This window comes from Delphinus delphis, chromosome 6 (assembly GCF_949987515.2).
Source record: "Delphinus delphis chromosome 6, mDelDel1.2, whole genome shotgun sequence".
In the NCBI taxonomy this organism is placed as follows: Eukaryota; Metazoa; Chordata; class Mammalia; order Artiodactyla; family Delphinidae; genus Delphinus; species Delphinus delphis.
Genome location: NC_082688.1, coordinates 103,906,091 through 103,922,936, shown reverse-complemented (window position 1 = coordinate 103,922,936; position 16,846 = coordinate 103,906,091). Strand labels below are relative to the sequence as shown.

The 16,846-nt window shown below is 47.0% G+C and overlaps 1 protein-coding gene across 2 annotated transcripts in view; it reads right to left on the bottom strand.

Annotated features, from left to right (window-relative positions):
• EPHX2 (epoxide hydrolase 2) overlaps positions 1–16,846 on the bottom strand; it is a 58,780-nt gene that overhangs the window by 21,547 nt on the left and 20,387 nt on the right. For both annotated transcript variants that reach the window (XM_060015215.1, XM_060015214.1), the window contains exons 6-11: positions 13,612–13,686; positions 10,280–10,375; positions 9,672–9,750; positions 6,985–7,019; positions 4,339–4,365; positions 1,683–1,768 (exon numbers count right to left, since the gene is read on the bottom strand). In XM_060015215.1, the coding sequence (XP_059871198.1) occupies positions 1,683–1,768; positions 4,339–4,365; positions 6,985–7,019; positions 9,672–9,750; positions 10,280–10,375; positions 13,612–13,686 (398 nt within the window). The remainder of the gene's footprint in view (positions 1–1,682; positions 1,769–4,338; positions 4,366–6,984; positions 7,020–9,671; positions 9,751–10,279; positions 10,376–13,611; positions 13,687–16,846) is intronic.

The following is a 16,846-nucleotide window of genomic DNA, read 5'->3' as shown; positions in this document are numbered from 1 at the left end:
CATTTATCCCATATATAAAAAAATCATCACTAAACGAGATGATAATATATAAATGCTGCTGCCAACTGCATTAAGATGAAGAAAAAGCTGAACCACAGCCTCCTTCTGGCAGCAGCGTCTCCAGGTGATTGTTAAAGAAAGGATATAAAACAAACAAGAGAATAGACCCTGATTTTAAATAGGTTCCCAAAGCTTATTTCAGTAGAAAGGCAAAACCAAGGATTCAAAGAAATATTCCACATTAAATGTGGGCTTTTTTTTTCTTTCATTCATTGTCTGGCTAGAAAGGCAGAGATTTGTGCTGTTAGCAATATCCTTAAATAAAACATGCTCCCAGACCCAGAGATGCGGGGGGACAGCCCTGCGAGAGGGCCTCAGCTCCCTCCCGCCCTCCCAGAAAGGAGGTAACAGGGCTGCTTTGATGAGAGCAGACGTAGAATGAGCAACTACTCCAGAATCAACAGCAGGCAGGGTGGAAACAGCATAGGAGAAGAGGAACGGGAAACCAGAGCACGCCCGCATCTCGGATCTGATGTTACTCTGCACAAAACCTCATTTGGCTCACGTTAAATCTTTTAAAATTCTCACAGGAGAACTAGATTAAGTTTAATAAAACAACAACAAGTGGAGACCATATGTTGTTGCTCTATTTCTTTTTGTTCCCTTCAAGGAGCATCTAACACAGCCTGCAGGGTAACTTTTTGGTGAACTTGATTCTTAAGAGCTTTCTTATCTCACTTTTGAATGACAGAGAGGACAGAGAGAGAAGCTAAAGAGATCAAAACAGCGTGCAAAAACTTTAAAAATACTTTAGGAAATGTGTGATTCTTTCTGGTCTTTGAGATCATCCAACCATTTGAGCTGGGGTTGAGCTGAACAAAGTTTCTCCAGCGTTTCCATTCCTATAACCTCAGCCAAATAAAAAGTAACTGGATTAGTTAGGGAAACACAGATGGCTGCTAAGGATGTCGTTTTAATTAATTTGCTAAGATCCGAGGCTGAAATGGGAGGTCAGACAGGCTTTAACTGCAATTACCAGCTCAAATGGCGTGTGGCCACAAAGACCACCTGACTCTCCAGGTTCAAAACCCATCACCTGAAAGCTCCCACTTGTGCCCTGAAATGTCATTCTGAGAATGATTATGAGTGATGTGATGGCGATCATGACATATCATTCCAACCTGACATCTGTTTTACTGTATTTTGCAGGTTGAAGAGTCGGGTAGGAGTGACCATTACCACTTTGTGGTTGAAGATACCAGGGCCTAACGGGTGAAGTGATTTGTCACGTAGCCGGTTCAGGGTAAAAGTGAAAGCCACATTTTCTGACTCTGACCAGGGCTAAAGTGTCTCCTGGCACTCAGTTCTATGACTCTGACATCCCCTGCTGCCTCACTTCCTCCCTTCAAAGCCCACCCTCATTCTCCTGCATTCCCACTGGCTACACAGGCCCTGAATTATTCCTTGCATTACTGGTGATTGGGACAGGCCTTGTGCCCAAGACATTAGCTCATTAAACCCTCCCTACTTATACACCAATGAGCTAAGGAGCTACGGTGTCACCTTCCCAGGTAATAACCTATTGTTTTCAAGAAGTTTTCTGGAATTCAAGACCTGAGGAAGGAGTCTAGGGAATTCAAATCCAGTCTGACCCAAATTCTTGATGTCCGAGGTCTAATTACCTCACTCTCTTGGGGTAGAAAAGAGCCATATTCCACACCAGCATGCCACCCCAGTTGTGGCCAATGAACACAGCTTGAGCGATGCCCTAGGAGGACAAAGAAGGGGGCCGAGTGTGAGTAGCTTTCCGGGACAGGAGATGGGATGCTGAGAGCCGGAGGCCTGGGGCTCCCCTTACGCCTAACCGCAGCAGCAACGCCCAACACCCGCCCTCTTGAAGCCTCTGGTCCCATGTACGGGCCCCGCCCACCCTGCACACAAATGGCTGGCCTCTTAAATCTTCTCAGAAGACTGAGGCCATTGGCCATGAATTCCCTCTCTACCTTCCCACAAATCAAACTTTGTTTCACTTCCATTCCTCCCTCTGTCTTCACGTTAGAATGACACCGCCCCTGCCCTCCGTGCTCATCTTTCACTGAGTGGTTATTAATCTGTTCCCCATTCTTTCGGATCTTTTCTACACGCCTCAGAAGCATCCTTTACCTCCCAATTTCTCCCTGCGCCTTCCTCTCCTCTGCTGCTGTAACCACGAGCGACCACAGCTCCTTTCATGCAGGATCTTCTGTGTCACAGGCCCTTTATCTGGAATCCTCCCAGTAACCTTCGAACTCACATTTTACAAATGAAAAGATGGCTCACAGGGGGTGGGTGACTTGCCCAGGCTGCACGGATGGTAAATGGGGGAACCGCCATTCAGACCCAGGTCTCCTAACCTAAACTAGGGCTCCCTCCTCTATGCCACCCGCTGGGCGCTTTAGGGCCTCCGATCCGCCCCCGGCCCCACCACCAGCTGGAAAGGAGCTGGAAAGGTGGTTCCTTGCCTCAGCTCTCTGCCACACTCCGTCTCCTGTGTTCTCCCGCTTTTCACAATGGTTTATATCAGGTGCCTCCCTAACGACCTTCCTAAGTCCCTCCAGTGGCTTCTTCCCTGCTACGCCCAAGTCCACTGAAACGTCTCTCTTTAAGGCTACTAATCACTAATAATTTTGTTCCCCTCCTGGTTCTCATTCTTCCGATTGTTCTGCAGTGTGAGTGAAAAAAATGCTGCCTGGCGTATCAGTAAACAAAGGATGTTGCAGCCACCAAGTCACTGCAGTCACCCCGCTGGTGAACCCTCAGGGAACTCAGGATGGAGACAAACAGGCTGCCCACTGCCAAGCCCTCAGTCACTGCAGCCACCCTCAATGGGGCACCCGGAGGGGATTCAGGATGGAGAAAAGCAGGATACCGGCCCCAGCTAGCAGAGGTGCATGTCGAAGGAATGATTTCTATGAGCCCAGACTCTTGCACCTTCCAATACAGAGAAAAATGCTAAATTCCTTAACTTGAGATACGTGGTTTTCTTTAATTAAGAGTAATCTTTTGATGTTCCGACTACCTAGACTTTGTTGCAGAAACTACTATATATCCTGCCTCTCTCTTACCTCTCTGGAAGCAGTCTCAGAGCTATCTGAGATGCTGTATCGGGCTTACGTCCTCAGTTTGTCCACCAAATAAAACACAATTCTCAACCTTTAGGGTGTGCTTTTTTTTTTAGTCAACAGCAGCATGAGGCATTTCCTTTGAAACATTCTTCCCTGGGCTTCTGTGAAACTCTGCTTTCCAGACTCTTCTTACTTCCCTGAGTCTACGACTCCCTCTCTCTACCTCTCACTTGGGACTATTCCATGGCTCAGCCTTCAGGCCTGTCGTTGGGGAGCTCATCTCCTCCAAAGGCTTCAGGCACCACCTCCAGGTGGCAAATGACCACCTCATCTGGTCACCCAGGTCATCCAGGTTGGCCCAGTCTCCTTCCCACATATCCTAGTCATGACTGGGCCGGGGACGGACACCTGACCCAGCTGGCCAGCAACCACAGAGACTCCCTCTCAACCATCAGAATAAGAGACGTTCCCAGCCAGTTGGAAATCTTCTAGAAAAAGTCAGGAGTGGGGCGGCCACACTGGGCCTTAGCTATCCCCATCACACTCAAAAGTTCCAAAGCCAGTTCCACAGGACTGAGAATCTGCAGAGGATGGGACATGACATTGTTACCGCACGTCCTACACCAGGCCCTGCTGTAGATCTGGAACTCCTTCGTCATCTCAGCCCCCCTGTACCGTCACTGTCCTGGCTGGGCCTTCTGCCCCCTCAGCCATGCTGCGGTGTCTCCCTTCTGCCACGTGACCTGACTGAAGGTGGCAGAGGATGTACCTGAGTCTCAGAAGAGTGTGTATGCTCTGCGGCAGTGTATTCTCAGATGACCCCTGTTGATCGTTTTCATTGAGTTTGACATTCCAAACCATGTTAAACGAAGACATTCAATTTTAAATATGTCAAAAGGGATGGAAGTTTTAAGAAGCTGGGAAGTATTAGCCTATCGGATGTTTCCCAACCTTCTTCAGCTGGCACTAAGGCTCTTCATCTGGCTTAAAGCCAACAGAGACATTCTATCCCCTGGAAGATGCTTTTCGTGAAACAAGAACCAAACCAATCTCACCTCTATATTCTCCAAACCTGTCTTTATAATCCCTTCCGACCCACCACCCCACCTTCCCCTTCCCATACCACTCCCTTCAGGGCTCTAACAGCTGACACCTTCAAAGGTCACAGCTTTTCTTTAATTGCCCACTTCCAAACAGAATTCTCCAAAGAGATGAGTTCAAAATAATTACTTACCAACTTATCCAGGAAGGCGACCATGTCCTAAGAAAGAAAACACACACACAAAATCAGAACTGTATCCATCACCTCAGCGGCTTCGAGGTTAGAATTACTGTGTTTGCCTTGGTTACAGTCTGAATTGTGTCCCCCACCTTCCCCACCCCAGCCCCCCGCGAAATTCATATGCTAAAGCCCAAACCCTAACCCCTGGTACTTCAGAATGTGACTCTATTTGGAGATAGGATCTTAAGTAAAGATGTGATTAAGTTAAATGGGGTCATTAGGGCGGGTCCTGATCCAATACAAGACAGAAGATTTGGACACAGACACATACAGAGGAAAGACAAGAACAACAAGAGAAGTGACCACAATGAGAAGCCTGTGCACCGCAACGAAGAGTAGCCCCTGCTCGCCACAACTAGAGGAAGCTGGCACGCAGCAACAAAGACCCAACTCAGCCAAAAATAAATAAATAAACTAATTAATTAATTTAAAAAAAAAGGCAACAACAGATATGTCCAGAGGGCCAGACTGCACGCCCCTCCTGGCAGCAGTGGCATGAGAGCAGAGTACGAACTGCAGTGGCTGGAGTCATGGCAGGACAGGAATTTAGAAAGTTTCTTCCCTTCTTTGGCCAAGTATTAGTTGAAAGAAGTGCAGCCAAACCTGTATCCAAAGGAAGCATTATGCTTCCAGAAAATACTCAAGGAAAAGTATTGCAAGCAACAGTAGTTGCTGTTGAATCAGGCTCTAAAGGAAAGGTTGGAGAGATTCAACTAGTTAGCATGAAAGTTGGAGATGAAGTTCTTTTCCCAGAATATGGATGAACCAAATTAGTTCTAGATGACAAGGATTACTTCTTATTTAGAGATGGTGACATTCTTGGAAAATACATAGACTGAAATAAGTCACTACTGAAATGGCATCACTGAGGCTGCCCATTCCACTGAAGTTCTGAAATCTTTTCATCATGTAAATAATTTCCATGTTTCTCTTTTATAATAAACTAAGGGGGAAAAAAAAGCAAGCACAGATGACAGGTTCCATTGGTGAAATTACACACATATTTTTTTAGAAGGAGGCTCACAGTATTGGTGTAATTCACTTCAATCATTTATTTTCATCTTCCCCCCCAAAGAGAGGGGAACAATTATTGAATGGTGTCAGGAGGTCTTTTGAACCCTCTGTTATATGGACTGAATGTCTGTGTCCCCTCAAAATTCCTATGTTGAAGCCCTAATTCCCAGTGTGACTGTATTTGAAGACAGGGTCTTTACAGAAGTAATTACAGTTAAATGAGGTCATGAGGGTGTGGCCCTGACCTGATAAGATTAGCGTTCTTATAAGAAGAGTCCCAGAGAGCCGGCTCTCTCTCCCTGCCATGTGAAGACAGTGAGAAGGTGGTCACCCGCAGGCCAGGAGAGGGTGCTCACCAGAACCTGACCCTGCTGGCACCCAGATCTCAGAACTGTGAGAAACACATTTCTGTTCTTTAAACCACCTGGTCTGTGGTGTCTTGTTATGTCAGCTTGTTATGTCAGCCCAAGACGACTAATGTACACACTAATGGGGAATTTAGCTGAGGGTTTCCCAGAAATCCTATAATGTGCAAAGTGAGGTTCCCGATAAGGAACCAACAGACTGATGTAAGAGGGTCTCTAAGGGATGAAGGGTGCAGAATTGTGGTCCAGCTACAGTGGTTGAGGTGAGCTGGGACCCCCATCAGTGAGAGAAGCGATTAAGGAGGAATGGGGGAAATTAAATAGGTGCAGGGACGTCTTTACCTTCTCCTTCTAGGACCCCAGCTGATGTTGTCCAAACCACTCCCTCAGCACTACAGTTTTATTCATAGCATCTCTCTGCTTTCTTCTTTCTTTATTATTCCTTTAACTTTGGGGTTCTCAGACTGGCTCCTCAGACTTGTCCGAGCACGGACAAGCTCCCCTTATGCGACATCAAGCCTGCATGTGGGGCCTGATGGGGTGCTCCAGGCAGAGATGTGACCCTCCTAGATGAAGGCTTTCTGTAATTTTAGCATAATCACTGGCATCGCCAGTTTTCTGGCCAAGCGGGAGGCTGTTTCTTCCTCTCGGTCCCTCCAGCCTTTGCTTTTGCTCCAGGGCTGATGGAGGTTTGGGTGACAGTCTCTCCTCACCTCAGCCTTGGCCTTCCCCTGCAAGCTCTAAGGTGAGGGTCCCTCTCCCCGATGGTGCGCATGCCTATCTTAGAACAGGAATGCCTCTGCAGTCCCCAGTCCACACACTAACTCCCTAGGTCTGGCCAACAATGTGTTTACCACAATAAAGTGATTTTTTTTAATTCTCAGAAGGGAAAGGTGATATGGTGGGGTAGCTAAGAGCAGGAGCATGGGAGCTACTACAGGGTTTAAACCTGGCTCTACAAGCTGTTGACCTCAGGCAATTACTTAACCTCCCCGTGACTCAGTTTCCTCTTCCATCAAATACTTAGAAAAGTACTTGATATACAGTCAACAACGGCTATTATTTCAAAATACTTCGACTTTCAGAAAGAATTTGTACCCAAATGTTGTGAAATGCTGCTTTCCTAGGATTTAAATGAACACCCACATTTCTGTCTTATATCAATGAAAACACAAGGATGGAGAAGAAGTTACAGATGTTACCCAAAAATCCTTCTTACGTTGCATAACACTTCCATGGAATACTCTTCTATTTCTGCAATTAAAAATAAAAGAAATACACTTAATTTGCATGTTTAAAAATTACCAGAAAACTAAAAGAGCCCCTTTGGCAAAAAAAAAAAATCTTATTAAATTCTTAGGTTGATATAGTCTGCTTGTTTATTTTTGTTGTTGTTGCCTGTGCTTTTGGTGTCATATCCATGAAACCATTGCTAATACCAACATCATGAAGCTTTTCCACTAAGTTTTCATTTAGGAATTTTAGTGTCAGGTCTTCAGTTTAAGCCTGTAATCCACTTTGAGTTGTTTTTTGTGGATGGTGTAAGATAAGGGTACAATTTCATTATTTTGCATATGGATATTCAGTTTTTACAACACAATTTGTTGAACAGACTGTCCTTTCCCCATTGAGTGGCCTTGGCACCCTTGTTGAAGGTTATCTGACCAGATACACAAGGGTTCATTTCTGGACTCTCTATTCCATCGGCGTGTATGTCTGTCTTTATACCAATACCATACTGTATTGATTACTGTAGCCTTGTAATGTATTTTGAAATCAAGAAGTATGAGTCCTCCAGCTTTGTTCTTTCTTAAGATTGATTTGACTATTTGTAGTCTTTTGTGGATCCATATGAATTGTAGAATTGTTTTTTCTATTTTTGTAAAAAATGTCATTGGGATTTTGATAGGGATTGCGTGGACTCTGTAGATTGCTTTGGGCAGTATGGACGTTTTACCAATAATAGCAATTCCAGAAAAGAAAAAGAAAGAAAAACAGAGAAAACAGGAGAAAAAAATTTTCAAAGAAATAATTCAAGAAAATTTCCAAGAACTGAAAGTTAAATGTACCCAGAAAAGTAGATGAAAAAGACCCATATCATAGCACAATATCATAACATTTTAGAACACAACAGATAAAGATCCTAAAAGTCTCAAGGGTAAGGAAAAAAGGTACCATGGCACTGGAATGCTGTATAGCAACAAGGGAAGCTAGAAAATACTAGGACAAAGGCTTCATAATTTTAAGGGAAAATAATTTGTTACTTAAAATCTACTGCCAAATGATCTGAAATTTATATACAAATGATCTGAAATGTACATATATGCATTCCAAATCATTGCACTTGGCTTTAGAATTAATGTTATGTATAATCTTTGACAACAGTTAACATGTAAATTATGTTTTTATTTTAAAAAAAGAGTCATAATTAGGGTATGACCATAAGTCCCAGTTTGTCCAGGACAGTTTTAGTTTATGTGTTATTATTAATAGTTTCTCTTTTAATAGTGTTGTAGTTTGAATGATAAATTATATTACTAAGTAATGCCCAGGGGATTCAGGGAAGATTGCAGTTTAGATAAATAAAAATAAACATTTAAATAATGAAATTTAAAAAAAAAAACCTTAGATGTCTTTCCTGAATATTTGGACTGAAGTCCTTCCTTTTGTCTAAAATGCTTCTGCATTGTTCAAGAGGCAGTGAGGAGCAGCTGAGTCGACACCATGACATTTAGGGAACAACCATGGAAGCACATCTCTGTCATGACAGGCTGAGTGGCCTGGTGGTGGCCTCCTGAGTGACTGAGAGCCCCAGCCCACGTCAGCGGGCTTCAAACCCAACACGACAGGCCTGACGTGCATGCAGCCGAAGCAGCTCAGAAAAGGGGTGGTGAGCTGCTGCTTGGCTTGCTAAGCTGCTAAGAGCATCACTGACCACGGAAGGACCAGCGGCTCTGCTGCACACCTGGCTGCTTCCCATCCCTGCCTCCACCCAGGGTTCTTAAAGGTTTGGGGCTGAGGATCCCTCTGAAACGGATAAAAACAATGGACTCCCCCCTCCCCAAGGAAAATGCTCATAGACCCACACATGTTCTCAAGGGTTCACAGGTCCCTGACACCCATCCTTGGACAGACTCCCACTGGGATCCGCAGACGCTGGGTTAAGAATCTGGCCTATGAATTACCATATGATCTAGCAGTTCCACTTCTGGGTATATACCCCAAAGAACTGACAGGAGGGACTCAAAGAGATATTTGTACACCCATGTTCATAGCAGCAGTATTCACAGTAGCAACCCAAGTATCCATCGATGGATGAATGGATAAACAAACCGCGGTCTATACATACAACGGAATATGATTCATCCTTAAAAAGGAAGGAAATTGTGACATATGCTGTAACATGGATGAACCTTGAAGACATTTTGCTAAGTGAAGTCAGTCAGTCACAAAAGGATAAATACTGTATGATCCACTTAGATGAGGTACCTAGACTAGTCAAATTTATAGAGTGAGAGAGCAGAAGAGTGCTTGCCGGGGGCTGAAGGGAGGGAGAATGGGGAGTTATTGTTTACTGGGTACAGAGTTTCAGTTCTCCAAGATGAAAATAGTTCTGGAGCGGGACGGTACCTCCTACATCCTGTATCCTCAATGACTAGCAGGAGACCCCCTTGGGACACAGGCCGTTGGGTTTCTTGAATTCATTCAGAGTATGAGGAGGAGAGACCTCTGGGGCCCAAAGTGCACAGACACAGACACTGCAGGAGCTGCGAAGGGAGGGGGAAGTCAGACCCCCTAGAAGGGCTGCCTGCTCTGACCTGGGACCAGGGGAAGACAGTGCAGTTGGAGAACTCAGACAGTCAGAAGGCATGACCAACACCGACAGCTGCAAAACAGCTAACCCACCAGAAGGAGCAGATGACTCTCCGTAGCCTTTCATGTCCACCGCTAGTACCCGGAAGCCCGCCTGGGCCAGAGCAGGGATCTGGAAAAGAAACAATTCAGACCCTCTCCAGTGTGGGCTCATCAGTGTTTTGCTGACGTCACCTCTTTGCTTCCTTCTATCTCCCTGTTATTGTAAATGGTTCAATTCAAAGTGCCACGTGGCACTACCTGGTGTCCTCACCATGGGGCTGGAATGAGCCCACCCGGCTGCCATGGATGGTCGTAGGGTTTGTGCCCTGCACCTAATGCCACACCTGACAGAGCACCTTTCCTAGCCAAGACCTTGCAGATTTCTATATTCATTACAGAGATGTCCCAGCAGGTGGCATAAAGCATCTTGAGGAAGTACGCTTTTTTTAATCTGCAAAGGTGGCATATAGGCTAGCACAGATCTGAGCTCTGGAGCAATCTCCGGCCCCAACATTTCAGAGATATCGTGGTCATACTCGGGAGATGATGCTCCACAGTAAGGTGTCAGCTTCTTAATGATATTCCAGGCTGGCTCACACCATCTAGACACTTCTCTCCCCTCACCCTGACTGGGGCGTACTTCCCCCAGTTTCCCTTACCTGGTACCTCCAAGAGAACCAGCTCTCCGGAAATCCATGGCAGAGGCATACGGCAGGGCCAGAGCCCAGCTCCACAAAATGCAGACACATCCCAGGCTGTAGAAGAGAGAGGTGAGCGGGGAGTGACCTCAGTGCAGGCCGGGGGTAACCAGGCACCTCTTCCGCAGATCGCCCCGGGCCATTTCAATACGTTGCCAGATCGTGCCTGACCCGGCTTTCTCAGCTAAAAACCCACCAATGTTAGAAGAAAATGTCTGAGAAGAGACACGTGATCGAACTGTGCAATAAAAACAGGCAGTTTCACTGGAACAAGAGCCTGAAAAGAAGATCATAATGTTGGAAAACAAAACAACTTGGCCTTCCTCCCTAAGAGGCCCTCATCCTGTCAGAGTTTCTGCTGTCATTTGACATGTTTTCCACACTTTAAACTGGGGGCTGATTTTGTACAGGGCATGGTATTCACATGAAGGTGCAGAATACCATGATTATTTCATTAAAAGCTGTTTAGCTCTCGAATATGAACATTTTTTCCAGCTTTGCTATACTTCCGGTCCTTTGTGGGCTACGTGGGTATGGCCAAGACTGCCGGGGCCCAATATCCACCTTCTTCTCTTCTCCTTGCCTCCTGCTGGTATTTTCCAGGCCTCCCCCAACCTTCCTGCAGTGGCCGCGTGACTGGCCAGTGGCATATGAGCAGAAGAAATGTGTGCCCCATCTGGGCCGTAAACCTCCCGCGCACCTGGTTCTCCCTCTCTTTTCCTATCTGCACCTGAATGGACTGGGCCTTGAGGACGGAAGAACCTGCAGAAAGAAGGAGCCTGGGTGCTTGAATGACCGCGAGGAGAGAGCCTACTCCCAACCCACATGGGATTGTGCTGCAAGCCAGAAACAAACCTGGAGTCAAGCCACTGAAAGTGTGGGGCTGTTTGTTACAGCACTGAGCCTACTCTGACTATTACAGGGGGGTCTAAGCAAAAGAACTAAAGCAATATATAGTCAAAGTACCCTATTTTTCCCCCAAAGTACTTTATCTCTAACTTTCTAGTGGAAACAAATGAGAAAAATAAGCTTCACTTTATAGAAAGCCACTTGGAACAACTCTATTTCGCTGCATCTCACACTACTCCAAGCTGGCGTTCCAAACCGGAAGTTTCATTCACAATTCCCAACAAGCTATTTCGCTCAAGAAAACATCGGGCTGACATTTCACAAACCCTTTCTTGGACTACAGTCTTTTTTTTTAATCAGAATATGTTCTCTAGTCTTCCCTTTAGTACTTGGCAAAAGGAGGGACTTGAACTTTAAATTCTATGCTCCTTTATACTGAAAAATGTTATCGTTCTGATGTCCAATCAAATGATCCTACTCCGCCTCTGTCCTCAATGGATCTTAACTAGAAGGCTCGTTCTTGCTGCTAGGTATTTGATTCAGCTGAGTAGCTCAGCAAATGCATGCACTTTCCCATCCTTTGAACAGTGTGCTCTAAAATTGCCGTTAAGCCAGAAAACTGAAAAGACCTGTTATCAACGCACTCGGAGTTGCATTAGCATCAAGGCAATAGCACTCCCAGAGCCTGGGCTCCCCAGAGGCCACTGCCCCAGCCCTTTAGTTTTGGGGTGAGGGCAGAGGAAGTGGTTAGGCAGCTCTGATCACACTCCTTCAAGGTCAAATGGGGAATCTACTGAAACTGGCTGGATACGCAAGCATCAGGATTATGAGAGTAACCCTGTCTGTAGGATTGGAGAGGCAGGGTCACAGCCCAGACAGACCCCAGCCCCAGGCAAAGAGCCCCTTACTCGGCATCAACATTAGAGATGAGGTCTGAAGGGGGCTTATGAAACCTTATGAAACTGGTCCAGGAGCACCCAGGGTTCTAAGAGCAGCCACGTTGACCAGAAAAGCCCTTTCTCGCTATCCAAATCCCACACATCCTCTGATGCTCACCTCACCACTGAATCTCATCCCCCGCAATTACAGTCACTTTCTCCACCCCCTTCAGAGCCCATTCTGAGCGCTTGAGCCACTGCCGTTAGGGCCGCATCCTGTGATGTAACTGCAGGGAATGCTACCTTGGCAGAATGCAGGCCATACAATCCTTGAGGTCACAGAAGACCTCCATTCATCTAGGTATTTCTCTCTGTGCCTAGCAAATAGCAAATGCTCACTGAACATCCATGGGGCTCTCCTCCGGGGCATCAGGTCCTCCCCAGGTCCCAGACCTGCACAGCTCAGGACACCAGCTCCCTTCTTTATGAAGCACGAGGTACTACCCCCCGTGATCAACACGGGTTATTTCAATTAATCCTTACAAGAACACTGAGGGGAGGTATTATCGCCATCTCATTATAAAGCTGTGTACACTGGGGTCCAGAATGATAAGAAATGTGCCCACATTTGCTAACTTAGTAAGTGCCAAAGCCAGGATTCAAACTGGTTCCACCTGGCTCCAAAGCAACTGCTGAGTTTTGTTTTACTTGGGAGCTAACCCGTAGCTTTAGGTCCTGTCTTAGTTAAATGGCCACAGTGACAAATGAAGAAAGATCCCAAAGTGAACCCGAGAAGATGTTTTAAAGCCCTGCTCTGTATCCCGGCTGGGTCAGGAGTCAGGGCCCCTCTGCACGTGGCCTTGGTCTTGCTGCAGCCCTGACCCCTGGGCTAATGACTGGGCGTTTCCCTCTCTGTATCTGGTGCCTCCCTGCATCCCTATCTGGCCCGTGCCTGACACAAAGGAAGGGCCGATAACACCCGCTGGATGAAATAATGAAATAAAGTGCCAGACATGCAGGCTGTGGGGACAGAGCAAGGCCCCACGTGGCCTGTTGTTCCGTGGGAGTCTGACCACATTGGTCCGCGTCTGCTATTGATTTTTTTTTTTTTTTAGCTTCTTAAATTTTTATTTATTTATTTTATTTTTGGCTGTGTTGGGTCTCCGTTTCTGTGCGAGGGCTTTCTCTAGTTGTGGCGAGCGGGGGCCACTCTTCATCACGGTGTGCGGGCCTCTCACTGTCGCGGCCTCTCCCGTTGCGGAACACGGGCTCCGGACGCGCAGGCTCAGCGGCCATGGCTCACGGGCCCAGCCGCTCTGCGGCATGTGGGATCCTCCCGGACCGGGGCCCGAACCCGTGTCCCTGCATTGGCAGGCGGACTCTCAACCACTGCGCCACCAGGGAAGCCCTGCTATTGATTTTTGAGGAATCATACTTGTGGGAAATACCATTTCCATATACATGATGGATGTGTAGCTGCCCTTGAGATTTCACAAACGTCTCACAAGTCGTTTTAGGGGGGCTGGTTAGAGAGACTCAGCTGCTGGTGAGAGAGCGCTGACTCACCTTTATGGGCACGTACCCATGGCTCACGGTGCTTGGATCGCAGGGGATTGGTCGGGGGCCTGCAGTTTGGAGAAGCTGAAAGTAAGAGAGACACAGTGAGGCAGATGGCTCTGCTTCCTTCCACGAGAAGGCCTCAGAGTGAGTTCACAAAACTCCGTAAGACAGCCCCTGGGTCTTCCTGAGTCCTATGGGTGACTGACCAACCCAGCCCCCTCTTCTCTAGGGTCAGTGGAGTCCGGTGACTGAGTTCTGGCCAACAGGATGCAGACAAAGAGCATGGCCTATGCCATTAGAGATGATCATACTAAGTGAAGTAAGTCAGAAAGGGAAAGACAAATACCATATGTGTGATCTCACTTATATGTGGAATCTAACATATGGCACAAATGAACCTACCTACAAAACAGAAACACACTCACAGACAGAGAACAACCTTGTGGTTGCCACGGGGGAGGTGGGGAGGGAGAGGAATGGATTGGGGATTTGGCGTTAGTGGATGCAAACTATTACATTTAGAATGGATAAACAACAAGGTCCTACTGTATAGCACAGGGAATGATATTCAATATCCTGTGATAAACCATAATGGTAAAGAATATAAAAAATGTAATAAAATAAAATTTAGAAAAAGAAGAGCATGGCCTGACCACCAGAGCTGTGAAAATCCCTACATGATTCTCTATATTCTTTTCCCCCTTTTCATCTGGTGTTCGGCGTGACCTCGGAAACCACCAATAGAAGACGGGGGTTCTCCATCAACCTGGGTCCTAGAATGGCTGTGAGGCAAGCCCCTGGCCACCACCCACTGAATTTCACATCTGCGAGGAATAAACACCACTTGCTCCCAAACACTGAGATTTTGGACTTTAATGAATATAATTCTTCTCTAGGGCAGTTCCTCAAGTGGTCACCCAGGCTCATGCTGGACACAGCCAGGAATGCCAAGTTCACAGAGCAGTCATCCCATCATTACATGACTCTGTTGAAGGGTTTCTTCTTCAAGTCGGCCAAAATCGAACTCTCCGGGCCTTGTATGGGTCAGCTTGGGCGGCCACAACACTGTGCCGCAGACTGGGGTGCTTAAACAACAGACATTTGTTTTCTCACACTTCTGGAAGCTGGAAGTCCAAGAAGGTGCTGGCAGGGTTGGTTCCTCCTGAGGCCTCTCTCCTTGACTTGTAGACGGCCGTCTTCTCCCCGTATCCTCACATGGCCTTCCCTCTGTGTGTGTCTGTGTCTTAATCTCCTCTTCTTATAGGGACACCAGTTTTAATGGATTAGGGCCCATCCTTATGACCTCATTTTACCTTAAATACCTCTTTAAAGATCCAATCTCCAAATACAGTCACATTGTGAGGTCCTGGGGGTTAGGGCTTCAGCATATGAATTTGGTGGGGGAGATGCAATTCAGCTGATGAAAGCCTTCTGCCTGCCGGCCCCAGTTCTGTCCTCTGGAGACCCAGGGGGGTCAGGTTACCCATCTTTGTCCATCTCGGTAAACAGGAAAATTCCTGAGCAAAGGATCCTTAAGAAGCTTCCGTAATGTACTGGTGTCGGTTTCCTTGAGACAGAAATGACAAAGGACAGGATGCTGAGCACATATAAGTGGGCCTTTTGTGAACAGCATCATGTTGGTGACTCCCACCGTTTGACTTCTCATCTTTAGTCCTAAAGGTGAGACCTAAGGAAGAAGCCGTTCTCTTCCGCTACCCAGTTTTCTGCCCTCTAAAATGCGGAGGAGTAGGCTATGGAATTCACCTAATTCGAAACACGGAAGAGTCTTCCTGGGCATCCTCAGAGGTTGAGATAGGTGGGCGCCCACCTCTGTGGCGTCTGGAGAGGACCCAGGGTGTGGCCCGTGGGGATGGGCAGCTGGGTGCCTCTGACAGCAGTGAAGGAGCCCAGACACCCACCAGGGCCAGCGTACCTGGGGTCCTTTATCTGATGTGTCCCCGACTTCCTAGGTCACACACCAGGGGATGTCCCATTGGTTCCAGGGGTGGGGAGGGTGTGGGTTTCCTATCTAATGATTCTGCCATGTGTTTGTCCAGTTTATAAAGCCCATTTATGACTGATTCCCACAGCCTTCCTGAGAGACAAGAGGCGCTTCTCCTCTGTTTAAAAAGAAATGATTATCATTTTTCCTTATACCTTCCCCATATCCCTGAGGAAAAGGTAGGTGGGACAATGGCTCACTTTCCCAATTTTACAGGACAGGTGTCTGTGGCTCAGAGGTAATGAGGGGAGGAACCTGGTAAGTGGAACCGGCAAAAGGATGCTCCAATTCTAAGTTTGGATGCTTTCTTCTCTGCTGCACAAGACCTCCAGGCTTGCAGAAGGACAAATCAAGCTTGGGTGAGATGCTCTAAGGTTGTAGAGTCATTAGATATATGTTTTAATTTATTTGTTAAAGACGAAAAGTCAGCTGTTCCCGTTATGGGGGCAAAACTGTGTGCCCTCCAAATGCGTCTGCTGAAGTCCTAACCCCCAGGACCTCAGAATGTGACTAATATTTGGAGAGAAGGTCTTTAAAGAGGTGATGAACCTTAAATGACACCCCTGTAGTGGACCTACTGGAGACAGAATCCAATCTGACTGGTGTGTTTACAAGAAGAGACACATACAGGGGAAGACCGTGTGAAGACACAGCAAGAAGCCTTCAGAAGAAACCAACCCTTAACAACTTGCTCTTAGACTTCTAGACTCCTAGAGAGATTGCTGTCTCAGCCACCAAGTCTGTGCTACTTTCTGGCAGCCGTAGGAAGCTAATATAGTTCCCTTTGGAAAAACAGTGTGACGCCTTTTACGTCAATCAAGTGTATGGGCTCCCGCACCTCCTTTCCCATCATACTGACACGAGCAAAGCATGGCCTACAAAAGCCTACGAAACTGTCACTCCCAGACTCAGTGGGATCAGTGATCTTAGGTAACATTACAAGAACAAGAGCTCTGGCACAGCAGGCTAATCCCATCAGCCCCCAGGGGCATTATTACGGGCAGCCCAGCCTCCCGGGCTCGGGACAGGTTTACTTAGGAGCCTTCCCTCTGACTGCCAAGAGGGTGTGACCCAGGTGGAGCTAAACCACTACATCTGAGTGCAAGCAGCATGACCAGGCAGAGCAGAGAAGCACTGGGGCCCCCCTCCACACCCCAGGGGCAAACCCAGCAGCTACATTCTCAGTATTTACTCTGAATGGGTGGCTTTGAAGGCCCCACTCTAGTCTTGGTCCTCTGA